At 36.7% G+C, this 27,640-nt stretch overlaps 3 protein-coding genes and 1 long non-coding RNA gene across 4 annotated transcripts; 2 read left to right on the forward strand and 2 right to left on the reverse strand.

Annotated features, from left to right (window-relative positions):
- Positions 1–1,160: 1,160 nt before the first annotated feature.
- LOC110878218 (mitochondrial succinate-fumarate transporter 1) lies at positions 1,161–2,509 on the forward strand. The gene is made up of 2 exons (XM_022126488.2): positions 1,161–1,654; positions 1,849–2,509. The coding sequence occupies exons 1-2, from the start codon at positions 1,250–1,252 to the stop codon at positions 2,404–2,406; spliced, it is 963 nt and encodes a 320-aa protein (XP_021982180.1). The 5' UTR covers positions 1,161–1,249; the 3' UTR covers positions 2,407–2,509.
- A 10,967-nt stretch (positions 2,510–13,476) lies between these two features.
- Positions 13,477–15,185, forward strand: LOC110878219. The gene has a single exon (XM_022126489.2). It carries the CDS (start codon positions 13,572–13,574, stop codon positions 14,946–14,948), a length of 1,377 nt encoding a protein of 458 aa, XP_021982181.1. The 5' UTR covers positions 13,477–13,571; the 3' UTR covers positions 14,949–15,185.
- Positions 15,186–15,807: 622 nt separating this feature from the next.
- On the reverse strand, positions 15,808–19,993 carry LOC110878220 (leucine-rich repeat receptor protein kinase EMS1). Its single transcript, XM_022126490.2, has one exon. The coding sequence runs from the start codon at positions 19,848–19,850 to the stop codon at positions 15,942–15,944; it is 3,909 nt and encodes a 1,302-aa protein (XP_021982182.1). The 5' UTR covers positions 19,851–19,993; the 3' UTR covers positions 15,808–15,941.
- Positions 19,994–26,304: 6,311 nt separating this feature from the next.
- On the reverse strand, positions 26,305–27,103 carry LOC110878221. Its single transcript, XR_004866989.1, has 2 exons — positions 26,477–27,103; positions 26,305–26,388 (listed from the first exon to the last, which is right to left on the reverse strand). It is a non-coding gene; the product is annotated as an uncharacterized LOC110878221 (long non-coding RNA).
- Between the last annotated feature and the right edge of the window lie 537 nt (positions 27,104–27,640).

Raw genomic sequence — 27,640 nt, forward strand, 5'->3', positions numbered from 1 at the left:
TTATATATAAAACGCCTAAAATGGTTTGTGGAATGGTTGACTGGGTTTGACCCATCAATGAGAAACTAGTTTGTTTGTTTTTTTTTTTAATGATTGGAAGGGGCATTATTCCCACTACACCACTTTTGCAATAACGCCCCATACTGACTGGACTGCCACGTGTCGAATAATGCCCCATGGTAGGGGCATTATTTGGCTAAACCACTACACATGGTCTAACAATATTAGGAACTAAGACTAAAGCAGGTTGTGTACGCATAGAAATGCAAGAGCAAATAGCAAAACAATCTTGAAATAGAAAGACCGTTTCATCCTTACATGTGTTTTTTTTCACTTAAATGAAGATTAATAAGAAAGAGAGAACATCAATTAGAAATTAAATTAAAAGTGACAACAAAACTCAGCCTTCAATTAAATTGATCCAAAGAAAAATATTATTTTCGTTCCTTACTTTTTTTAAACGGCAATCTTGGATCACTGACGAACCACTGGAGTATTATCGTGTTACCAGTGGAACCACCTGATCATATTCATCTTCACTATGCTATAACGCCTACAGGGGCGGACCTACAGTAATAGAAGGGGTAACCTCCGTTGCCCCTTGACGCTCCGATGGTAGTGTAAATTTTGGAAAAATTTGACGTTTTTTCGTTTTCGTTACCCCTTTTTATTGAAACGTTACCCCTATGTAGATTTTCTAGATCCGCCACTGAACGCCTATACACTAATTCAGGATGAAATCCAATCTACGAAAAAACCCCTTGTAGGAATCGAACCCAGAACCTCATAGTCCTAAACCTTATCTCACCCCAAGATGCCGTTAAGCTATAATGTCATGGGTTTTTTTGTTCTTAGTTATTCTTTAATCCTTCTCCATGTATGTTAAAAAAGACTTGGATATCACATAGAATGTGAACCGTGAAAGTCACATTAGCTTTTTTAAATAAAAAAAGAATTATAGCCCAACTAAAAAAAGCTCAAGTGTAGACATCTAAAAAGAATAATGCTATTGCTATGGCCGTCAAAAAAGTCATCTAAAAATAATAATGCTATTGCTATGGCCGTCAAAAACAAACTTTATTTAGAAAATTCAACGAAATTTCCCGTTACCAATTTGCCTCATTTTTCAGCATTCATTTTAGACAACTAATGTTGTCAAACACGAATCCTTAATCCTATAAATTAAGGTGGCCACTACTAATGTTTCTCCACCCTAAAATACGTGAACAACATCTTCTTTGCTTCTTCAATGGATCATCAAACCGGATCAAACCAGACCCAAACAAAACCCGTAATCCCTGCATATGTAAAAGCCATATCCGGTTCACTAGCTGGAATCGTGGAGGCGGCTTGTCTCCAACCCACAGATGTCATCAAGACCCGGTTACAACTCGATGGAGCGGGGGTTTACAAGGGTATACTACACTGCGGTACCACCACCGTGAAGACCGAAGGCGTTCGGGCTCTTTGGAAGGGTTTGACACCCTTTTCCACCCACTTGACGTTGAAGTATGCGCTTCGGATGGGCTCCAATGCCGTCCTTCAATCCGCGTTTAAGGATTCTGATACTGGAAAGATTAGCGTTGGAGGGAGGTTTCTTTCGGGGTTTGGCGCGGGTGCTATTGAAGCCGTCGCTATCGTAACTCCCTTTGAGGTAGATTTTCAAAATGCGCGTTGTGTTTTTTCTTATTTTTTTAATCAGGGGCTGGCTAAACGTTTCTTACGCTTCTATTTTTTTTATTATACTCATGAAAACGTCAAATCAAAAATATTTCAATAAGAAATATTAGTGATTTGACAGTTTAAGGGGCACGAAAAGTAAAACTGACTGGTTAATGAAATATATAGGTGGTAAAAATAAGACTACAACAACAAAAGGGAATGAGTCAGGAGGCTCTAAAGTACAAGGGTCCCATCCATTGTGCTCGGTTAATTGTGCGCGAAGAAGGCTTAAAGGGCCTTTGGTCAGGGGCGGGGCCGACGATTATGCGCAACGGGACAAACCAAGCGTTCATGTTCACAGCCAAGAACACTTTTGACAAAGTATTATGGAGGAAAGACGAAGGTGATGGGAAGGTTCTTCAAGCATATCAGTCTATGATGTCTGGGTTCCTCGCGGGAATAGTGGGCCCCGTATGTACCGGTCCTTTCGATGTGGTGAAAACACGGCTCATGGCTCAAAGTGGTGAAATGAAGTATAAAGGCATGGTGCACGCTTTCTCGAGTATATACGCTGAAGAAGGGTTGCGTGCGCTTTGGAAAGGTCTCATTCCACGGTTGATGCGTATACCACCCGGGCAGGCCATAATGTGGGGTGTGGCTGATCAAGTGATCGGCTTTTACGAGACAAGATACATTCAACTTAACAGGAATAATGATAATGATATACCCATATTAGGGGTCTAGCTAATCTTACAAATTTTATTCTTGAATCATGGCATTTTTTTGTTTTTGTAATGGGATTTGAGATGCATAATGATTGGAATATACCTTATTATTATTATTATTACAATGGTCATGGTCGTTGCAGTGGCAATAACAATAACAGTAACAAAAAGCTAATAATGACATTTGCGAATCAACATTTAATCAAAATTTATATAATAACAGTAACAACAAAAGCTCATAATGATATTTGAAAAAAGTAAAAGGTGATATTTCTGTTGTTTTTATTCGTTAATTGATTTCTACTGCGGGCCACGCAAGTTGTCTAAAGTTTAATATAGTTTCCCCGAAACGTTCCAAAAGTAAAAGGTGCCACTCTTGAAAGATTGCATCTCAATCTATCGAAAATATAAAATTATGCCCCTCAACAGTCTATAGTCTAAAACTTAAAATATTACATAGGAAACGGCCAATATAGTCACTGAGATTTGTTGTTTAGACAATTTAGTACAAAACTCAAATCTTTTTAATCTAGGTCCCTGTGGTTTTAATTTTGTTGTTATTTTTATCCAAAAGCACATTCCAATCAGATTTTTCAGTTAATATCCATTTTTTTTTGTCTTTTTCCTCCATTTTAATAAAGGGCAAAATTGTCAAAAAGAATTTTAAAATTTGTTATAATAAAACTTTAAAAGACCATTTTACCCTACGTTAAAAGAGAGGAAAAAGACAAAAAGCTGAATGTTAACTGCAAAATCTGACCAGATTTTGATTTTGGATGAAAATGACAACAAAATTAAAATCATAGGGACCCAGATTCAAAAAGTTAAATTTTAAACTAAAGTGGCGAAGGTAACCAAACGTTAGGGACCATTTTGGCAGTCTACTCAATATTATATTTCATTTGAGGGGCCTATGCATTGGTGGTCACGGTCTTTTGAGAGATTGAAGGGGCCATGTCCCTATTGAAACCATTTTACCACATTTACAAGGAACCATATACATTATTTTATTTTCACAACGTTGTCCTGAAGGATAAGTTTCCAGCAGAAAACACGTTAAATAAACTGGCAAGGATCTGGCTGTGGTAAGTGGGAAAGGGGGACCCAAGAAAGAAGGAAGGAGGGGGTGTTATCGGTGGCTAGCGACGCGGGAGGGAAGTGTTTTGGGGTGCATTTGATGTCACCATGAAGTCGGCTAGGTGCACACAGTCTAGCCGTCAGAAATGGTGGGTTGGGTTTTTAATATATAATTTTATTTCTTTTAAATTAATTTAATTGATTTTTTTTACTTAGTTATAACAATGAGAGCGTGTACTTTTGGCAAATGACGATTATACACTTCAATTTAACATGATAATTTAATGATGTTAGCGTTAGGAGTTGAAACTAGAAGAAATGGTAACAATGTTAGTGGTAGGGATTGGCAAGGAAAAAATAGCTTTAGAAATGTAACCGATATATTACGAACCACATGAACAAAAACACCAATTCTAAAACTAAATTACCCGCCTAAACAACAAATCCACGTACAAGGTCAGTTCAATGTTTTCGAACGCCTAAAACAAACTAAAATGTTGGGTCTGTTTTCAAAAAAAAAAAAAAAAAAAAAAAAAAAAAGAAAGAAAGAAAAGAAAACCCTCTTATATATAAACTTTCCTTCTTTACCCATGCTTGAGACCAACAATAACAAACTAAATAGTTTATAGTTGGCGGAATTAAAAAAATTAAGTTATATCTTGTGTGTAAAAATATGTTTATACAAAAAAAAATCTTACATTAGTTGATGCAATTTGTGTGATTAAGTATTCATAATCAATGAATAAAAAAATTCAATCGATAAAATAGTTAAACCGCTTAATATTTCTTGTGACATTGTAGATCTTAAATAATTTTTGAAAAACTTTAATTTGAAAAAAGCTACGCTCTGCGAAAGAATCAGTCACGTGAATAGTTAACACAACTCTATAGACGATATAAGCATTTGAAAAAGAATTAAATTTTTTAATATAATGTGTGTATTAATAAGTATGTCAAATTCTAAATGTATAATATCTCTTAAAATTTTTGTTCTTGAAAATTGAAATAGATCTAAACCAACAGTATCTTTTTCTAAAGGCAAACATTCCATATCAAAACTAGCAAGGTGCTAGAGACTACAACAAAAGGAAAAGGAAAACATAACAAGATTACATGAAAATAAAACTTCTTTCATTGTTCCTCCTTAAGATTTAAGCCTTTCACCCTGCCTTTAAGCCATAAATAAGACTGTTTATGTTCTTCCACATGACCCAACATGTCAGAAGCATAAGCGATTGCACCGCTACCACATAGTTCGACAACCTATCAGTACCTAAATTATCATAATGTTTCAAAAAGTTTTCAAGATAAATGCACTTCTTTTTTAAACATTCTTCATAAATGGATTTGAACTTTTTTATACTAAATAGAAAACAACAAAATATTTTAAAACTCTTGAAGATGGTGAAATCTATTTTTAAGTGAAGAACTAGCTTGATCTACCATGTATAAGAAGTAATTAGTTCTAAAATGTTGAATAGTGTTGGTGCAGTTGTCTGTCGACTACATCTTCGTTCGAGTCTTAGTTTAGGGGTAATTGTACAGTGCACGGAAATCGAGGATGCTTGTATTTAGGATGATTTCGCTCATAATGACTTTGTGTCATTTGGAGCGAAATCACCATATATCCTGATTTCGCTCCTGTTGTTTAGTATCAGATTTCGCTCCTACATGTAATGCTAATTTCGCTCCTAATATCTTGTGTACTTATGAGCGAAATCAGAAGCTTATAAATAGGCAGTCTCAGGCGAAATCAGTAGTAGTAGTCTTGTTTCCGACGGCGAAGCTCCGTCGAGGTGTCTCCGCATCTGTAACAGCTTTATAATCAATACAAGAGACAATTAACAGTGAAATCAAGCTAAACAAAGACTGAATCAATGAATTCCGCCTCTGATTCAGTCTGAGCACTCTTCTGATCGACTCGTTAGTTCGTCTCGCGATCCTTCAAGTGGTATCAGAGCTCAGGAGGAAGAGTTCTTACCGTTTAGCTCGTTTTCGCTGAAAAATTCTGATTTCTACACCTTCTTTCATTATTTCAGAAAGTTTTAACGGTCAAAACTAGTTCAAATTTTCACAGACTGTTTAAAATTGGACATAGATAAACCCTTGAGTGTTTCAGATCAAAATACGGCTTAAAAGTGATCAAAAATGGTTCGAAACCTGATTTCGCTCCAGGGAGTGTTTGGTTGATGTCGCTCCAAAAGTCCTTATTTCGCTCGAGCAGTAGAAGCGAAATCAGTGATTTCGCTCCAAACAGCTGATTTCGCTCAAAGAGTCAATTGTTGATTTCGCTCCAAAGGTGATTTCGCTCGAAATCACCTGTTGATTTCGCTCCAAAGTATTCAGAATTTGATTTCGCTCGAAATCACATCCTGACTTCGCTCAAAAGCACTTTCTGATTTCGCTCGAGTGGTTACCATCTAATTTCGCTCAAGGAACAATAGTCAGTGATTTCGCTTCTAAAACAAAAGTGTGATTTCGCTTCAAAGGGTTTTCTACTTGAAAACTCTAATTTCGCTTGACAGGTTGTTTTTGTGAGAAAAATTGTCGGGACAGTATAAAAGATGACAATGGTCTTTGATGAAAAAGAAAACAATGATCTTGAAAGGTTAAATGATTGGTATCGAGGATATTTCAGTAGTTATTATCAAGGTTTGCCCAAAAATGTTTGGAGTATCCGGTTCAAATGTTTTCTGTGTAAGAAAGATGAAAAATTGGATGATTTGGAGAAGCGATTTGATCGTTTGATTGACTATTTGAAAGAAAATCATATAGTAATATCAGAAGCTGAAATGGTGTCAAAGTTTGCTAATGGATTACCAGCTGAATGGGATGATTTTTTGAAAAATCTAAAAGAAAATTCTAGTTTTTCAAAATTATCTTTGAGTAAATTCATCAGTAAACTTAAAAATCAAAGTTATGAAATTTATAAAAAGAAGATAGATTTGATGGATAAAGTAAAAATGAATTGTGAAGATTTGAATTTAGACGTGATAAATGAAATAAACAAAAGAATCAATGTTTGTTGGACAGCAAAAAGAAATTTGAAATACGATATGAAAAGGGGTTGTTACATTGATGATAATGCGAATCCTCTTGATTTCGTTAAAATTTTTTTGCGCAGGAACATACAAAACAGAGACAAAGGAAATTGCAAAGAATGAAGAATCTGTGAAGCTTGGTTCTTCAAGTTCTGAATCAGTATGCACCAAATGTGACAACTTTAAGACTGACAATGACAAACTCTTGAAGGATGCGGAAAGTTTGACATCGGAAGTCAAGAAGTTGAAAGATGAGAAGCAAACTGATGTAAAACAGATTTTGGATTTACAGGAAAATTGTGAGAAGCTGAAAGCTGAAAATAACAAACTGTTAAGTAATTTGAACAGTTTGACATCAGAAAACAAGGTTTTGAAAGAGAAAGAAAAAGACTTTGAAAGCAAAAAGAAATCTTTAGAAAATGAAGATTTCTGGATAAAACTAGAGAACAAAAATCTGAAAGCAACTGAAACAAAATTTCAAGAACAGATAAAAGTTTTGGTCAATGAAAAGTCTGTTCTTGAAAACATTAAGATTGAGAATGAAAAATCAGTCAAGTTTCATCTTGAAAGAATATCTCAGCTTGAAAATGAAGCTGAGAATTCAAGAGCTAAAATGGATGAGCTTGAAAAGAAATTGAAAAGTTTTGTGACTTTTTCTGGTTTCCCCTGTCCAAAACCGATCAATTCAGTTCCAATAAGTGACATGGCACAAATTTTGACAAAGTCAAAATTGAAGATTGCGATGAGAAATCTGATGATGAAAATGAAAAAAATTGAAAAACAAAAATTGTTTTTGAAACTAAAAGAAAATTTTCAGAAAACTGTTCTACAATCGACTGAAAAGGGATAATGCTCTAAGCAAAAATCTTTGAAGAAGAAAGTGGAACAAAACAAAAGGGTAAAAATTTGAAAAATGTTCAAAAAGAGAATAACAGCTCATCAGATTGATCATCCAATCAAAATCAAAAATTACAAAAAGTAAAAAATGAAAATCAAAAATTGTTGGAAATAAGTGGTGCAGGTCGGACCACAGTGCTCAAAAGCCAAATCCAGTTTTCAAGAAGAGTGATGAATACCACAAAGCCAAACAATGCTATGATCTGAGCATCTGGTGTGAAAGTGGTGAATGGTACGATAACAGAATGTGTTACACTTGTGGAGTGAAAGGACACATTGCTGTTAACTGCCAGAATTTGAGATATAAGACGAGAAGATGCTATAACTGCCAAATCAGAGGTCACATTGCCAGAGAGTGCCCAAGGAGATCAAATGACAGATTGAGGGCTAATTCTAAAAAATTGGCAAAAATTCCAGTCAATGTCAAGCCCCATGAACAGAAGGTTCTAAAACCTAAAGTTCAAGAACAGACAATCCAAAAAAAGAAAGTTAAACTTTCACAAGGGCAGAAAGACAGACTGCGAAAGAAGAGGAAGAAGGCAAGAGAGTATCTGGAGAAGATTTTGTCCTCGGGTTCACCAGTTGAATCAAATAAGAGTTCTGATGAATCGACTCCCTCGATTGCAAAGTCAAGCAAGACGATTTCATCGGATACAAATCTGAGGGCGAACGAAGAAAAGAAGAAGAAGAAAATGGTCGGCGATGAATCTGACATGTCGAAGTCAGACAAGCCACCTTCAGGTAATGAATCTGACATGTCAAAGTCAGACAAGCCATGTGCAGGCAATGATTCTGGTTCGTCAAAGCCAGAGGAGCCTGGTGTTGAGGTAACAAAGGAGAATTCGGGTTTAACAATGGATGATGCAAATTTTCCACCATTGTTGAATAAGAATTCAAAATCACCCAAGGATCGTCAGGCTTGGGTGAATCTGTTCAAATAGAAAAAGCCTGACTTGCCGGAGTTCCCAGGTTGGTAAGCGTGGAACATGAGTCGGCATCTTTCTTGAGAAATGTTTTATCAAGGACATTAAATTGTACTTGATTTAACTTTCGATAAAATAAATGAAAGAACAAGATGATGAGATAACCCCGAACCTACAAATAATTGGTAAACAAACTAATTTTTTCCAGAAAAACCATTTTGATTAAAACAAACTTCAGTGTTTTGAAATCATAATGGGAAAATAGTTTGTTGTAAGGGGGAGTTCTGATTGTTTACGCCAGGAGGATGGAGAATTGAAGTAATTCTCATCATGTTGTCAAGTTTGTACAGTTTGTTTCAAATTTTTCCCAGAAAATCAAAATTGAAACATATTTTGATTTTAGGGGGAGTAAAAATTTTAAAAAATTAGAAAATTTGAAAAAGCCAAAAACATGAAAAATTTAAAAATGAGTTTTGCTGAAACAAGAGGAAGTGAGAGAAAATCAGTGGACTATCACAACATGCTAAAGAATTGGAATGTAAAATGTGATAAACAATCTCACTGCAGATATGTCAGTAGGTTTTTACACATTTAGTAAATTGTGACGAGATATAAACCTAAATTTCAAACTTGCTTGTTCTGTGGGTTAACAACTTCTTGGATATATAGGTAACCCCTGAAATCCTGTTTGAAAGGTCCCTTATTCTGAGATACTAGGTCTTTATGCTCAGTGATATCTAGGGTATTATCCCGGGACTTCTGCTGTATGGAAATACTGACCTAGTCCCCGGATAATGCTTTCTGCAAAAAGCTTTGAAATATAAGCTCGCCCTCAGCAATCTGATTAAACAATAAAATTGATAATCTTTGCTGTTGTAACAAAAGATCCTCTAAAGGGGACACACCGAAAAGTCGAAGCCGTAATCTCTCTGCGTATACGAAAGTATCGACCTGAGCTCTCACGGCCCTCACATTTAACCCCTTTACAGATATCATTTGTAGTATACTCACCTGTAAGACTGAATATTGGGATCTGGATACGGGAGTATATTCAAGTGGTGGGACACGCGAATAAGTTTAAGTAATTAAGACATTAATTGCATATCTCGAAACAGTTGAAGTTTGTGTGAAAATTTAAGAGGACAAACATACTGACAATCTAGGTAAATTGTTTAGAACTTAAAATGAAATCAAGCTTAACGGTGTATGTGATATGTCTCAAATCTGATATGATCCTCTTTCACAGACTCACAAAAAATAATGTTGTACATATTTCGTTTATGCATTTAATTTCTGTTATTGCATTTATGTTTCAAATTTTGAAAAATCCAAAAAGATTTTCGACAACTGATGTTGGAAAACTGATATTCAAAATCTCAAAGGCTAAACATGATGAACAGATGGTTTGGTTAATTGGTTTGAAATGTTTAAGATGATTCATTAAGTTGAATTAGAATTTGGAATGTTTCAAATTTTTTGATCAATTTTAAATGTAAATGATTCTCAAAGGTTTAGTTGATTCATTAAGTTGAATCATAACATTGTTTGTTTGTAATAGAGTGTTTGAGATGTGTAGGTTTCTGATCCTGTTGCTACGGAAAGCCAGGAGATGCATCAGAACCTGAGAAGAGCTTAAACTGAAAAAAACCAGGATTTGATTTCAAAGGTAATAACTAATTCCAGACAGTGATCCCAGCTCGATGAAAGGGGGAGTCTGACGAAGGTTAGAACCAGAGAAAGATCCAGGTACATGATTCCAGGAAGAGTTCCTGAAGAAGACCGATCAAGATTGAAGAATTGTCATGTTGAAGACTCTCACTGAAGATTCCGTCAACATTCAAGGGGGAGTCTGTTGGTGCAGTTGTTTGCCGACTACATCTTCGTTCGAGTCTTAGTTTAGGGGTAATTGTACAGTGCACGGAAATCGATGATGCTTGTATTTAGGATGATTTCGCTCCTTTTGTTTAGTATCAGATTTCGCTCCTACATGTAATGCTGATTTCGCTCCTAATATCTTGTGTACTTATGAGCGAAATCAGAAGCCTATAAATAGGCAGTCTCAGGCGAAATCAGTAGTAGTAGTCTTGTTTCCGACGGCGAAGCTCCGTCGAGGTGTCTTCGCATCTGTAACAGCTTTATAATCAATACAAGAGACAATTAATAGTGAAATCAAGCTAAACAAAGACTGAATCAATGAATTCCGCCTCTGATTCAGTCTGAGCACTCTTTTGATCGACTCGTTAGGTCGTCTCGCGATCCTTCAAATAGGAGTTTTCAAAGTTTCATTATTAACGTTTTCATCAAATTTTTTACTTTTATAAATAATACGTTTCTCACAATTAATAGGTTCAATACCAATTTCACTGGTAATTTCACTGTCGTGCTAGAAGCTACAACAAAAGGAAAAGGAAAAGATAACAAGATTACATGAAAATAAAACTTCTTGATTGTTCCTTCTTAAGATTTAAGCCTTTCACCCTGCCTTTAAGCCATAAATAAGATTGTTTATGTTCTTCCACATGACCCAACACGTCAGAAGCATAACCGGTCAGAAGCATAACCGATAGCACCGCTACCACATAGTTCAACGACCTATCAGTACCTAAATTATCATAATGTTTCAAATAGTTTTCAAGATAAATTCACTTCTTTTTTAAACATTCTTCATAAATGGATTTTAACTTTTTTATACTAAATAGAAAACAACAAAATATTTTAAAACTCTTGAAGATGGTCAAATCTATTTTTAAGTGAAGAACTAGCTTGATCTACCATGTATGAGAAGTAATCAGTTCTAAAATGTTGAATAGGAGTTTTCAAAGTTTCATTATTAACATTTTCATCAAATTTTTTACTTTTATAAATAATACGTTTCTCACAATTAATAGGTTTAATGCCAATTTCACTGGTAATTTCACTGTCGTGCTTACGGGTTTTACTGGTAATTTCACTGCCGTGCTTACGGGCGGGTGGGTTACTGGGTTTCCCCGGAATTGGTGGTGAACTCGGGTTACTCTTCGAGTAATCCGTTTGTCCAGTGGGTGCCCCGAGATTGCTCGAGATTAATTCTGTTGGCCGTTTAAAAAAAATACCAATTTCTATAGCAATTCTTTAGCTGCAATCATAACATTTTCAAATCCATCATCTCTATGTCTTAAAATAAACAATAATTATATGTAGTTGCTATATGTAGTTGATTTATACCATTATCATTACACATGTCTTTGGCTTGTATTTTTTTCCAATGTTTATAGCACACAAAACATCATACCAAATAACCATCCCTAGTATATAAAAAATCAAAATCTTAAACTCATACGTAGCTAAAAATTTAGCCTCACTTTTAATTTTAGGATCGTCACTATCATTATATAATGAGAAAATTGCACTTTTTGATCTTTATGTTTCAATGTTTCATTAGGCGGTGTCCTTTAACTTCAAAAATTACACTGGTTGTTCTTTACATGTGCACATGATAACAGGCGGTGTCATTTTGCCCTAACCTAGTTAATTTTTTTATCTTAACTCTTAACATATGCCACTCAAATGAGGGCATACTTGTCTTTTTCACTTAATAATTAGAAAACACACACACACATATATATATGGTTAGGTTCGTTTGTGAATAATCCCTTGTTAGTGAACTGTGTAAACTAATCTTAGCCCTTAATTATCAATACATAAGTGTAAATCAATAGCCATGATTTGATGATGAAAGTATACTAGTGTATGATGAAAGTACACTGATGTATTTTACAATTTGATGATGTAGATCAATGGTCATTTCACAAATAAAGTAGTGTTCACTCTAGAACCTCACTTTGTATATATTAACAACCACCACTATTCACCACCAGCAAACCCCTGCTTCATCAGATCCCACATTTGATCCGGCACTCGTTTGTCGGCATCATCGATCTTCCCCTTGTCATCTTCAATTTTGAGGCTTCGGTTTGGTTCCAATGGCCTGTTCAAGTACCGACGGTTCTCCAGTCACCGTCTTTGATTTAAGGAACTAAAAAAAAGATTTTTCTTGAGAGATTTTGCTTTTCCGATGTTCCAACCATTCGTTTTAAATAAAAAAATCAATTTTAGTCCACATTTTTAAAAGAATTAGTTTCTTCACACATATTTTTAGAAGACTGATTTTTTAAAGATAGTAAAGTAAACAAGGAGAATTTACTTTACGCAACTACCGTCCATGACAGGAAACTTTAGTTACGATTTATAACGTGATTAACCGGACCATCTTTCTCTCTTTCACTATTACACTCTACACTAAAGATGTATAAATCGGGTTTTTTTATACCTGGTTTCGGGTATAGAACTGGGTTCGGGTATGATTGAGTATTTGAAAAATTCAGATGTTTAGAGAATCCGGGTAGGGTTTAGATACGGGTATGGAGGGGAAAAGTCATACACTATGTATCCGGGTAGGGTATGATCAAGTTCGGGTATACCGGGTATTGGAACCGGTATAGGTTCGAGTATTAATACCCCGTTTTAAAAAAATATGTTTTTTTAAATTATTTTACACAAAAGTAAATTTGTTTAAAAAATAAAATTGGTTTGTAATTTGAAAAGTACTAAAACAAAAAATTACAATAACATGAATTCACTCAAGTACAAGTTATTAGCTTTATAATATGCATTTCTAAACAACTTAAATATAAAAGATGTAAAATAAACATAAAATTATATTATTAAAAATTTGAATATCCTATCGGGTATTAAAATAACAGCTGTCGGGTATAGGATATAACCGGTTTCCGGAATTTTCAATAATAAATCAAGTATGGTTTTGGGTACGGGTAATAAGCTCAGAATGTATATTCTATAGGTATGGTCAGGTTCGGTTAGAGGTACAATAATAACTGATTCCAACTTTTTTTTTCTCAGGTCCAGTTTTTGGTACGGTTTTTTGTGCACCTCTCACTACGTAGAAATACTAACACCATGAGTCCATGATCATCAACTTTTACTTTAAACTGGTTAACAGTTAACATACTTCCTTTTTATACATTCATCCAAAAAGAAAACATTCATTTGGGCCAAGATTTCACAATAAAAATTGAGAAACACTATTTGGGCTAGAGCCTAGAAAGACATTAACATTTTTCAAAACCATCAACAAGCCCAACCAAAAAAACAGAGATCAAATCTAGAGTAACTTCCACTCTTGATATCTCCATATTCAACTCTTTCTTCTTGTTGATACATTCCCAGAAAAAAACCAAAACAAAACAATGTCATTACCCTTTTCATCAACCAACAACAACCTCATAATCCACGCATCATCTTCACTCTTCCTCACTCTCCTCTTCACCTTCATCAAGATCCCATCTTTCTTCCTCCATGGCCTCCACACCTACATCCACCCTGATGACGTCACCCCTCCAAACCCCAATTCATCCGGAATCAAAGCTGCAATCAGAAGACCCAGTGACACCACCACTTCTGGTATCAAACCCAGAAAGAAAACCCATGAAAAGTTTGAGTTTGATGAGAACAAAGCTCAGATCTTTCGGCTCAAACTCACCCACAATCACCTCCAATCAAGACTCTATTTTGATCAGTTTAATGGGGCTTTTAATTTCACCATTGTTGCTTGTTCTTCACTTTTGATTCATAACTTGTTGCCTGTATCTAAAGATTCCTCTGGAGTGCTTCCTAATGGTACTTTGATTCCAATCTTGTTAGGGTTTATAGGGGTTGTTAGAGTATTATTCATAATTGTTAAAGTTTCTTTTGAAAGATCTGCTTCCAAGAGGTCGGAGAAGCAATTGAGTGTTTTGATTGGATGTTTGGGTACTATAATTGGGTTTTTAATTGTTCTTGAAGTTATCCCCAATTGGGTTTTCGATTTCGGGTCAAAGTTTGAATCTTTAGATGGGTATGCTAAATTTTGTACTGCAATGTTCATGGGTTTTCTTGCTGGACTGTTGTATGTTCCCGCCGCGAAATTCGCTCGTGCGTATTGGCTTGGAACCGATCAGATTCGATGCAATTTGTCGATGATTTATTGCGGGTGGTTTGGGAGAATCTTGCTTTACTTTAGCTATTTGTTGACTGTGTTCACTTCATTGCTGTGGATCAATCCGTTTGCTGATCTTATCGTTAACAAGAACATTAAAAACTTCAAGGTCAAGAACGTGCAATACGCCAATCGTTTAACCGGAAATGTGGGTATGTCGAGATCGGATTTTGAGTTCTTCAGATTGTGTTGTTTGCTAGCGACCGGAGTTTTGAACATGATAAGTTTACGGGCGAATTTGCAAATGTTTTTGAATGAAGCGGTGTTATCTTGGTACCAAAGATTGCACGCGAGCAAGGTTCCGGATTTGGATTACAGTCGCGCTAAAGTGTTCTTGCATAACCATTATCTGTGTCTTGCCGGGATACAATTCTTCTCGCCGCCTGCACTGGTACTCTTCTTTCTTGGCTTATCGCGGATTAATGATAATGTTCTTGATCATTTTCCTGCTTTGTGTAATTTGATCCCGTGCTCTGCTTTGGTGAAAGAAATGAGTTTGTTCATGGGTTGGTGGGTTGTTTCGGTTTTAGGTGTTTTAGTTTCGGTGAATCTTGCACTCTATAGACAAGGGATTTTGTATGTTTCTTGAGGGTTGTAGAGTTTAACAAGTTTTGTCACATTTTCATTACAAGGATATGTAACTTTTGATTCATATGTTCTACGGGTCGCGTAGTTGGATAAATATATTTTGGTAGTTTTGTCACACTTTCATTACAAGGATATGTAACTTTTGATTCATATGTTCTACGGGTCGTGTAGTTGGATAAATATATTTTGGTAGTTTTGTCACACTTTCATTACAAGGATATGTAACTTTTGATTCGTATGTTCTACGGGTTGCGTAGTTGGATAAATACATTTTGGTTCTGATCTGATTATTTACGAGTGAAATGATTGTATATAGGTGAAGTTGTCGGTTTAGTGTTATACAAATTACAACGAAACTTAGTGTCAAAAGGTTAAAGAATACATGCTTCATTGCCTCTTATTTTAACTTGATCTAACATACAATATAACGAGTCAAATAGCTATAAATAACATGTGAGTCGCAATCCACTTTTATCAGCATCTTGTAGAGATTGACTTGTTTAAAAGTCTAGTCGAGCTTAAACATGCATGAGCCTAGAGTTCATTAGATAAACAAGTTCCAACCTAGGCGTCATCTACTTGAGCTGGAATAGGGTCACGAGACTAAACGAGCCTAGTATTTATATAAAACATGATTATTTTTATTTAGTATAGTCACACAATACGTATTATTATAGAATTGTAATTATAAATAATTATATATGTATATAATGAAAATAGTTAAAACAAGTCAAGCTTGAGTTTTAGAAATTAAAAAGGTACTCACGAGCCGAACTCGAACTCGAACTCTCTTATGTTGAAGGCGAGCGCATGCTCGGCTCGACTTGTTTACGCTCCTAGTAAGAAGGTACAACGTCACAAGCACAAGTTACAAGTTGAACATTCAAATTCTGGAGGATTATTGAAACATCCAACTTCTTGTTAAAGGTACATAGGCATTGCCTGATTTCACAAATCTACCCTCTTTACACTGTTACTTCTAGAAAAAAAAACATCACAAGAACTCATTTTTTATTGCTTTCAAGAACTTGAGCACATGAAGCATGGAGGGCCGACTAGCCGGATTTTCCGAAAGGCAAATGGCAGCAATCTGGATGGTTTTCAACATCGCTTGTTTCGAATCTGCGTTCACAACCGTCGGATCAAGCACATCGACAATACGACCTTTTTTAATCTTCTGGATCACCCACCCTGCCAGATTCCCGCCTTCGATGTCTTTAAACTCGGGCCCAGTGGGCTCTTTTCCCGTCACCAACTCAAGAAGGATCACACCAAAGCTATAAACATCGCCACGAGTTGTTGACCGCCAGCTTTGACCATACTCGGGTGGGATGTAACCGAATGTCCCGGCTAGATCCGTGCTCACATGGGTCTCACACGCACTTATTAATCGCGCCAGACCGAAGTCGGCAACTTTCGGTTCGAAATCTTGGTCGAGTAAAATGTTACTCGCCTTGATGTCGCGATGAATAATATGCGGAATGAACCCGTGGTGCAGAAAGGCTAACCCACGAGCCGCACCGACCGCAATCTTGAACCGTTTGGTCCAACCCAAGATTCCCAAACCTGCGGTTCGGTTTCTTAACCAAAGATCCAAACTCCCATTAACCATATACTCGTAAACCAGCAGTTTCTCATCCCCAAACGAGCAGTAACCGAGTAACGAAACAAGATTCCGATGTTTGACTTTCCCTAGCGTTTCCATTTCCGCCAAGAACTCACGTTGACCTTGCGTTTTCGATTTGTTTAATTTCTTGACCGCCACGGTTTTCCCGTCTGATAATTGGGCTTTGTAAACGGTTCCGAATCCACCGTCTCCGACGATGTTGGATTTACTGAAGTTATCAGTGGCTTCTAGAATGTCAACTAAAGTCAACCTCAAAAGCGGTTGTTCAAACATGGCTATATTAATGCTTAATGGCTCTTTCGATCTGCTGCTACTCAACAAATACAGATTTTGATCAAGTCGGCTGTTGTTTAACTTGCGGGTATCATTATCTGCACAATCTTCCGTCTTCTTGATTCTGTTCATCCATACCTTTGCGAAAATTAAGATTGTTATCAGTATGGTTCCAATCACGATCGAAGTCAAAGCCCAAATGTTTACAAATTTCGATCGTTTCTTGAATCTTTGAACCGGACATTGCATTCCGAGAATCCCGCCACACAAATCTTTATTCCCCGATACCGAAATTCTCGAAACGTTGCTACAGATTCCATTCCTCGGAACCGGGCCTTGTAATTCATTTCCGTCCAAATTCATGAAATTTAAACTCGAAATACCGCATAATTTGTCGGGTATCCGTCCCGTTAACTTGTTGTTCGAGAAATCTACGTACTCCAGCTCCACTAGATTCCCGAGTTCCGAAGGAATCGCGCCTGTGAATCCATTCCCGTGGATATCCAAAGAAGTGAGGAATGACATATTCCCTAACGAAAGAGGTAACTCACCGACAAACGAGTTAAAACTAAAATTCATTATCTCGATCCGCCACGCGACGTAATCGGGAAACAACTCGTTTATTCGACCGGAGATCTTGTTTTCCTGGACGAAAAACCCGACTAGACTCACCATTTCTTTAAGGTTGGAAGGTAGTTCGCCATCGAGTTGATTATTGCTTAAATCCAAATGGGTCAACCCGGTTAATAACCCGAATGTGGTGGGTATCGAGCCTGAAAGCTTATTCCCGGTCAAATTAAGCTTCACTAAACCGCTGAGTTGACCTAGTTTGTCCGGTATGGCACCAGTGAGGTTGTTATTTCCCAAATACAGCCCTTGCAGCTTCGATGAACCACCTAATTCCGCCGGTATCTTGCCGGAAAATAGGTTTCCGGATAAATCTAAGGTGGTGAGGTTGGTTAACTTGGCTAACGATTTCGGGATTTTACCGGAAAGATAGTTACCGTTGAGCAAAAGATCCACGATAACCAAACAGTTCCCGAGCTCATCGGGAATCAAACCTGTTAACCGGTTGTTGGAAAGATCATACAGCCCATGGTGCTGAACAAAACTCGAATCTGGAATGCTTACTTGCCGGAAGTACTTTGACTTTCTCGATGACGGAATTGACCCGGACAGATTGTTGTTTGAAAGAACCAAGCATTGTAATTCCGGCAAACCGGAGATTTCCTCCGGGATTGACCCGTTAAACGTGTTGTCACCGAGGTCTAATGTGGTAAGAGAAATGCAGTTCCCGAGTTCGACCGGAATAGAACCACCGAACCGATTGGAATTCAAGTTAAGAACGGAGAGCGACGTTAGTTTTCCGATCTCCTTCGGGATTTCTCCGGTCAACCGATTGTTACCGAGAATCAGCCTTTCCAACATCACAGAATTTCCAATGTCTGGAATCAGATTACCTTCTAACATATTATTTGCAGCAGAGAATTCCAGCAGATTAGCCGAGTTCCATAAACTCGCAGGTATTCGACCCGTTAAGTTATTCGAATCAAGATCAAGAACCATCAATGGAAGATCCGCGAAGTACCCGGGTACAGACCCGACAATCTGGTTATCCGACAATATCAACTGCGAAATGTTACCACAACCAACAAACGTGTCGTGAATCGAACCCGAAAGGAGGTTACTCTCGAGGTCAATCTCGGTCAACGAAACCGCATTGCATATCTCCTTAGGAACAGAACCTGTTAACAAGTTGTTACTTAAACCAACAACACTAAGCTGTGAACAATTACCAATCTCCCGTGGTATTCGACCCGTAAACCGATTACCCGACAACAACAGCGAATTAACCCGATCCCATTTCCCAATCCACCGCGGCAACGGGCCAGAAAGCTGGTTGTTCTCAGCTGAAAACGACATAACCGAGAGCTCCGAGAGCTCATCCGGCAACGACCCGGATAACGAATTAAACGAAAGAACCAACGTCTTAAGCTTCCGACATCTCCCAAGCTCTCGAGGTATCGAACCGTTGAGTTCCGAGTACACAAGGTTCAAAATTGTTAAATTTTGTAGCTTTCCAATAAACTTTGGAACAGAACACTTCAATGGGTTATAAGAAAGATCAAGCTTAGACAATGCTGCAAGTTTCCCCATTGTTTCCGGCAACGGTCCATTAATCGAACAAGCCGGAGCGTAAAAGTTCTGTAAATTCGATAAATTCCCAATCTCCGGCGGAATTAAACCCGAAAACCGGTTAATCCCAATAAAAAGATCAGTCAAATTTACCAAATTTCCAATCTCTGGTGGAATGTTACCGGTGAGAGTATTATTAGCAACATCCAAAAACACCAAACCTTTAAGATTCAAAAACAGAGCAGAAAACAGAGTACCGGATAAAAAGTTATTACCAAGCCCAAGTGACCGGAGTTTTTTCAACTTTCCGATCTCCGGCGGGATAATTCCGGTGAGTGAGTTTGAAGACAGATCAAGAGACTCAATGTTGACCAAATTCCCAATCTGTTTAGGGATTTCACCGGAGAATAAATTGGGTCCGAGCTCAAGAGTCCGGAGCAGAGTAAGCTCCCCAATTTCAACCGGAATCTTGCCGGAAAACTGGTTTTGTCCCAGATTGAGTTGTTCTAACCGGCGGAGATGTGAAATGTTGGCGGAAAGTTCACCGGAGAGGTGATTGGAAGAGAGATCGAGAACAGTTAGTTGAGAAAGTGAAAACAGAGTGTTTGGAAGAGAGCCTTTGAGTGAGAAGTGTGGGAGAATAAGCTTGGTGATTTGATTGTTGTGGCAAGAAATACCTAGCCATTGACAATGGTGGGTGTTTGGGTTCCATGAGTGGAGAATTTGTGGGTTTTGAAAGGAGTTTTTGAAGGAGATTAAGGTTTGTTTGTCTGTGAGTGTGGTGCTCTGTTGTTCTGCAATGGTGGGGTTAGAGGTGAAGAAGAAGATTGTGAAGATGAATATTATTATTGTTGTGGTGGTGGCCATGGTGGTGATTAGGTGTAGAAGAAGAAGATGATTGTGGGGTTTATTGAAAAATGAAAAGAGGGTTTTGTGTACGGTATAGTGCACAGAGATTCTTCGAGTGCTTTTTTGAGGGGAACGGTGTCGTTTTGCTGGTGGATAATAGGAGGCCTGTTTTTGGTTTCTTAATTTGTTTCATGTGTTTTTTGGAAATCATTGAAGAATGAAGATGCAAGTTTTTTTTTTTTTAATCTTTTTGCTCATTTTATAAACTTATTTGGAAATTACTGAAGAATGAAGATGCAAGTTTTTTTTAACTTTTTGCTCATTTTATAAACTTATATTTTTACAGTATGCAGTGGGTGGATTATTTTTCTTTTTTTTTAACTAATGCACATGATCCTATTAAAACTTCGGAGTTAAGTGTGATTTGGTGATACTAGTGCTAGGATCAACTCTCAAGAAAGTTCTTGTGTTGCAACATTTCTTTGGAAAAAACAAGGGTTTTCGCAGGAGCAATTTCTCTATCCCCTTATATAAGGATAAGGTTTACCTTCATCATATCTTTACCATACCCTACTGAATAACTTTGTTATGAGTGTGATAATATTGGGTACGTTTGTTTGTTTTTTTTTTTTTTAATTTCAAGATAAAGTAGTTTATGACATTGTAAATTCATATCAAAAGATAAAGTAGATTAAATTAGTTTTATACATACATATAACGTCATCTGATTTTTCAAACATCTCTCTTTAGACCTCATTGCGTGAATCTATTCTTTTTCTAAATCACTTGTTCTCGAAGGTAAACATATCGTCAATGCTATAAGGGATTGTTTTATAGCAAACTTGTGAATATATACATGATTTGGTTAACCAAACCATAACCGAAATGAATCATTGTCATGACCGATTTTTCATAATCAAATTAACATAAACCGCTCGGTTTTCAAAATCATTATCTTCCAACCAAAATTTTTGGTTATCGATCAGCCAAACTGATCCAACCCGACCAGGGCGACCAATTCGATGATGAATCAATGGGTTCGATTATGAAAACATTGTGCTTTTTACTAAACCTTGTACTTGATTCAAAATGAGTACTTTGTGGTGGGTGGCGCCAGAAATTGAAAAAGACTATGGTCAACAATGTCGTTTGTGGTTTTAATGTACTTTGACGATGATGGGCCTAGTTGTGGACCGGGAACCTGTGGTTGTGTAAAGATTCAAGGATATTTAAGTCAATTCAGTTATTAGAGTGTTCGACAGAACAAAAAGTTACCCTTTTCCAGAGCTAAAATGTCTAAACCTAAACTCATGTATAAGTTTTTATGCATATATAACAAGTAATATTGTATTTGAACGCTGCAAATAGTAAGTTATTATAATAATTGTGTATTCAATTATTGTACTAGTGTTACAAATGTGGTACTGTTAGCCGAATTTGCTTTTATGGTAAACAGCAGTGGCAGATTTCGTTTCAAACTTTTGCTTGGTAACATTATTTATTAGGGTGGAGGGTATCGTTTCGGTAAGTGTGATTGGGAAGGGGGGTTACCGAGTGGGGAAGGGGTGCCGGTGGTGGATCGGTGAGTGGTGAGGCTTTTCTTCGGTGAGTATACACCGATCGGGAAGCGGAGGGAAGGAGGAGAGATGGGGGGTTTAATGGTGGGTCCTAACCCCTTTTAACCAATCATAATTTTTTTTTTAATTCTTTACCACTCTCCGTGTGTTTGAACCATTGTCAGTGATTGAGTACAAAATGTGGAGTGTAATGGGGACTTGACATGACATGATATTATTGGCTAGAGAATAACTCAAACACCCTAAGTGGTTGAACGAATGAACGATACCCTCCACCCGTATGTTGGAGTGGATTATAACTTATTTAACTTTCTTATTGAAACAACTTAATTATCCTCAAACCGATTTGACTCGAGCTATTTTGGTTCACATTGTCACAGCCCCCGACCCCTCCTTGGGAGCGGAAGCCGTGAGCTAGTCAGATGGTATCGGTGTTTATTAATTTGGCAGCGGAAATTTTCATCAGGACCGTAGTTACGAAATATTTTTATCAGGGTTAAACACCAAAATGTTTAAAATAGATAAATGGGGGAAAAACCCAAGGTTTACTAATAATACATTTATGATAAACAAGTGGGACGAAACCCGATTTTCATTTTAGTACATTTATAGGGAATATCCCTAATTATTGAAAACAATTTTCCTTTTTAATTAGGTAACTTTTATGGCCACTTTTCTAAGCCTTCAGTGCTCTCCAGCTGGCTTTTATTGGCTTCACACTAAGTTACCTGAAACACGTGTTTAAAACATTTTATCAGCAAGAAATACTGGTGAGTGAATCCCAGTTTAATCAAAACAGGTTTTATCATTCCACAGTATTGAGAGCGATTACAATGTTTATATCTACACAATTACTCATTCAGTACTGTCAATCCTGACTGGTGGGGTCATATTACACATTGGCTATCTCGTTGTCCAATGGTAACGTGTTCCACATTTTGTATACAAAACCCCAACATACCGGCAGTAATTGAATAATTAGAAAAACTCAATCACTGCTAATTATAATTTAAATTAATTAAGATTTTGTAAAAACAGTTTGCAAAAAGGTTTACAAAAAGGAGATTACTCATATTGCTATTTTAAGTATTTCCTTTGTGACTTCCTGGTTATAATCTATTAATTAAACAACGCACACGCGTTAGTATAATAACCCAATTTACATTAGTTATACCCTCCCCGAGACAGAAACTCCAACGACTACGTCGGGCAGAGCCTCAACAGCCGTTACGGAGCACTAGATCAATCGGGTAGCGTGTCTAATATGTAACCGGGGTTATGATACTTACATCGAGGCAGAGCTTTGCTAATTAGGGGGTATTATACCCGGGAATTATTTCTATTATTTCATAATTGAGAGAGAGTGATCGAGAATTGAACGAAAACAACTGAAACCGATCGATCCTATTTATAGGGTTGTCCAGACACTGTCTCGCGGCCCGCGACGGATACAAGGGGGGCCGTCACGCCCCGCCAGAGCCCAAAGGGCGGCGTGAAGGTTGCTGAGTCATCAGAGGTTTTAACGCGTGTCGGGACACGTGGCACGATGTGGCTCCGCCACTTACCACTCGGTCGCGCCCCGCGACAGATAGAGAGGAGTCTGTCGCGCCCCACGACAGCCTCTTATTTTTGTTTTTATTTATTATTTACTGAAATAAAGGTATTTCGGGGCCGGTTTTTCGTATACGGGGTGTATTTAGGAGCGTTTAGGGGTGTCTAAATAAATTTAAGGAGGACTGTTATATCCGCCCCACCTTGTTTTAAATTTCGTCCTTGAGATTTGGGCTACTATATTCCCTCGGAGGTATATCAAGTCTTGTAGCTAGTAAAAACAGTGTCAAAGCGTCTTTGGAAGCATTTAATGGACAGAAGTTCCGAATTCCTGTCTGTTGGGCAGAAATTTGGAGAAAAGCAACTTATCTGGACTCGATATAGTGCAAGAAATAATAGACAAGATAATTCAAGTTAAAGCAATACAAGATTATCAAAAGAGTTATGTAGATAACAGATGAAAATCTTTCAAGTGGGAGATAAGGTATTGTTAAAAGTTTCTCTATAGGAAGGGGTAGTCAAATTCGTTAAAAGAGGGAAGTCCAGTTCCAGGTAGGTTGGGCCATTTATTAAACAAATAGAACCCGTAGCTTGTCAGCTACAACTGACAGAAATGATGTATGTATGAAATCTTACAAAAACACTTAGCAGACGAATCCTTAGTGAGATTTTTCTAAGGACATGGAAGAAATTGAGAACATAAATGTTTCGACTGGTTCCAAGAATTATTAACTGAGCGTGATACAATTAAGTTTCACCAGATCAATAGAGACATGTGAATTGAATGTAAACGACCTTTAGGGACAACAGGATTTAATGCCAAAAGAGAACTTACTTGGTTTGTTTTAAAAAGAACTCTGAATCAATAATCTCAATTGAAGATAGAAGTATGAAAAATGATTTATCAATAATTAAACCAGAAATCGGTAATGTTTATTTGAATGGCAATGATACATTGGATGATATAATAGAATTTAGTGTATCATGGTCTTAATACATAATTGTATCAAGACTACTGGAATGATGAGTCAAACAAAATACGTATGAATGGATATGATTAAGGATATTAATTAGCTCAAGCTACAAGTTTATAAAGACACCGCAAGGTGTTGTAGTGATTAAAAGAATTCAATGATTACGGTGACCGAATGAATTCACCGTTTTCAAAATTAACTGAAAGTGTTAATGAAGTAAATCTGGATATTCAAAAGATAGTATGTCCAAGTGAAAGAAGAAATGAATATTGCAGGTTTAATCCAAAATGAGAGAAATGTTGGAGGTACATTGGAATAAGAATTTAGGTACTTTTATCTTAACACAAAATTGTATTAAGACTGGTTTAGGATAATGAATCAATAAATAGATAAATTCGTACCTCATGTGCGAAAATGAAATGAGTCCCAGTTTCAAAGAAATCGCCACCGCAAGGTGTCGTGTTTTAACAAACGATTTATTGGAGTCGTAGACTTTGAACAGGTCTACTATGATTTAAACAAATGAGATTATTTGGAATATGATGATCTCAATTCATCATATGGGATTTTGAGTTGAATGTATATTGTGAACAAGTTCAAACAATTGAACTTGGTTTGGACATATTCCAATAATGGATATATGTATTGACAAGAAATGGTTACAATAAAAATCCGATAAGTATCTTTTGAAAAGAAAAGGAGTTTTCCAAGAATCTGTTGACTTGATTATCAAAAGTCAACATTATGTAATCATATAGATTATCAGAATGAGTATAACGAAATATTTATTAAAACTCATGAATAAATGATCTTTGGAAGTGAATTCACATGTGTGACAAGCAATGCGCGTATGACATAGGAATTTGTCAAGAGATAAGACAAATGAGAGTTGGCTCTATAAAAGAAAAATAAAGACCTTTTATTGATGAAGTTTTGATCGAAATCAAAAGTCAACTAACTTAAGTATAGTCGAAACATAAGGGTGCTTATTTTGCTATTGTTTCTGGTATTGTAAATATTTATGTGTTTTCCTTAGCTTCATCTGGGTTTTTATCCTCGTTGTCGGGTGCCTTAGATAGTTTCGGGCAGTAGAGACGGAAGTGGCCTGGTTCTCCGCATTTGTAACATACATTAGTTTTCCTTCTCCTTCTACATTCTTCCTCTGTATGCCCAGTCTTCTTGCAGAAGTTACAGCGAAGTGTCTTCTTAGAATGGCGTTTTCTTGCGCGCTTCTTGTTATTGTTGTTGTAGGTAGGATGCGCGATTGCTGGCTCCATTCCTTTGTCCTTACATGATTTGTTGGAGCGGAACTCCTTATAAGAGTAGCTATAGGTTGTGGTTTTCTTTCGTTTGGAAGATGGAGTTTTGATACGAATATCATGACTTCCGTTGGTACTAGGGTTAGGTATGAAGTGATGGGTATGCTTATAGTGTATAGTAGGATTCTCGTTTATAGGTACAGAAATTTTATTAGCTTCAATGATCGAAAGTATGGCATTCGATATTCCTTGTGCTATTATATTTTCTATAGTATTTTTATCCAAAGAGTTTTCATTACTAGCTTGAATTTCTTGATTACATGTGATTTCCTTCGACATCTGAATTGCAACTATTTTCAGATATTAATATCACAAAATTAAACAATCGTTCAGACATGTTTGGTTGCTCATATTAGCACAAAATTATACCTATCAATAGTACATGTTAGTAGATATATATACATATATATATTTTGCATCCTCTTTCATTATATATATATATATATATATATTATATTATATGCTAATTCCTTTCTCAGACGAGCTTTTATTTTAAATTATAGGCTCGGTGTTTTACTAATAATGGATTTATATTTTCTCAGCTTAGTTTATATTCTTAGGGCTCATGATTGGCTAAATATTCGGGAGGGTAAATTACACTTTTTGTCCTTTATGTTTGTATCGAATTGCAATGGATAGCCTTTAACTTCAATAATTACAGTCACAATCATTTATTTGGAAAACTCGTTACACCTTTCGTCATTTAACACTAACCAGGTTAATTTTAAATGTTAAGTTATACCATGTGCACTACATGTGAGGGCATTTATGTCTTTTCACACTTTGTTTCTTCCCTTTTATGATCCCTCATTTATAACATCACCACCACCACACCAGACTTCATCTTCTACCTCCACCTACCCCATCTTCTTCATCTACATGATCAGACTAAAACCAAAACGTTTTTCTCTCTCTCTCCCTAAAAGCTTTCTTTCTCTCTCCACATCACCACCCATAAGCGCCACTTTAACAACAAAACTTAGGTCACAAACTTAACAAGATTAAACAAAAAACCTTCAAACTCAAATTACACTCATGAACAAAACTATAACAAAAATTACTAAATGGGTACCTCAGAATTAGCTTTAGAATACATAATTTCCTCATTTTTAAACACAACAACAAGGCACTGTATCTTCAAAAAAAATCAAGAATACAAAAATTACTAGAGGGGTACTTTAGAATTAGCTTTGCAAAAATCAAAACTTTAACACAAAAATTACCTAAAAATCTGTAGAATAAGGGACCCTCTAAAAATATGTTGGTAGTAAAATCAAGTAAAATGTCCAGATTCTTCATTTCAATGTCTTAAACACCAAAAAATTGGCAAGATCCCATCAACCTGTTTTTAATAAAATCCATGAACTAGGAAGCAAAACTCATGAAATTAACCAAAATCAAAGTCGCATATACTTAACTGGGTTAGCAGGAACCTGTCCCTCTTAAGACGCAAAGCAGCTTCCCCTTCTTAGGTTTAGTGGCTACCGGCGGAGCCACCGTAACAACACCACCACCGCCACCGGAAACATCCTCATTAACATCTTCACCTACCTCAGCTTCAGCGGCCACTGCAGAGACCAAAAAGGGGGAATTTTTTGGCTTGAAAATGGTGGGTCTGATGCATTCTGAATGGGATTGTGGAACAAGACATTTGGTTTTGGAGTTTCGTTTGACTGAATGGGATTGTAGAACAAGACATTTGGTTTTGGAGTTTGGTTTGAAAGTGAAGGAGGAGATTAGGGATGATTTGGGTTCTTGGAGATGGAGGGATGAGAGAGTGAGGGTGGCTGAAGTGGAAATGAGTGGTGGTAGGTTGTCGTGGAGGTGGTTACAGGAATCGAGATATATGGGGGCTGATGTTGTGGTATATGCTTGGTATATGTAATTTATTTATTTATTTATTAAGAAACATTTTAAATAAAAACATGAAATGACCAGTATACACTTAAGTGATTAAACTTAATTGAAAATTTTAACCTGGTTAGTGCTAAGGACGAAAGGTGTAACGAGTTTTTAAAATAAAGGACTGTGACTGTAATTATTGAAGTTAAAGGCTATCCATTGCAATTCGATACAAACATAAAGGACGAAAAGTGTAATTTACCCTATTCGGGATGTTTGGTGGGAACTGTGGTTGTAACCGTGGCTAGTATATATATAAGATCCTAAGATTCCCCGTCATTGATTCTACCATTTCTCCCTTTGTGCTAACCCGGGTGTTCTTAGGGTTTTCTTTGGGTTAATCATAGTTAATGGTTTGGAAAATCATCTAGAGAGATTCATGCAGGTTTGTTTCTTCAGTCATATATAAAAGCTTATTTTTCTGTAGAAGGTATCCGATGTATATATTTATCAAAAATTTTGTGTCTTGCATATACATACATATA

The sequence above is a fragment of the Helianthus annuus genome, chromosome 9, assembly GCF_002127325.2.
Source record: "Helianthus annuus cultivar XRQ/B chromosome 9, HanXRQr2.0-SUNRISE, whole genome shotgun sequence".
Classification (NCBI taxonomy): domain Eukaryota; kingdom Viridiplantae; phylum Streptophyta; class Magnoliopsida; order Asterales; family Asteraceae; genus Helianthus; species Helianthus annuus.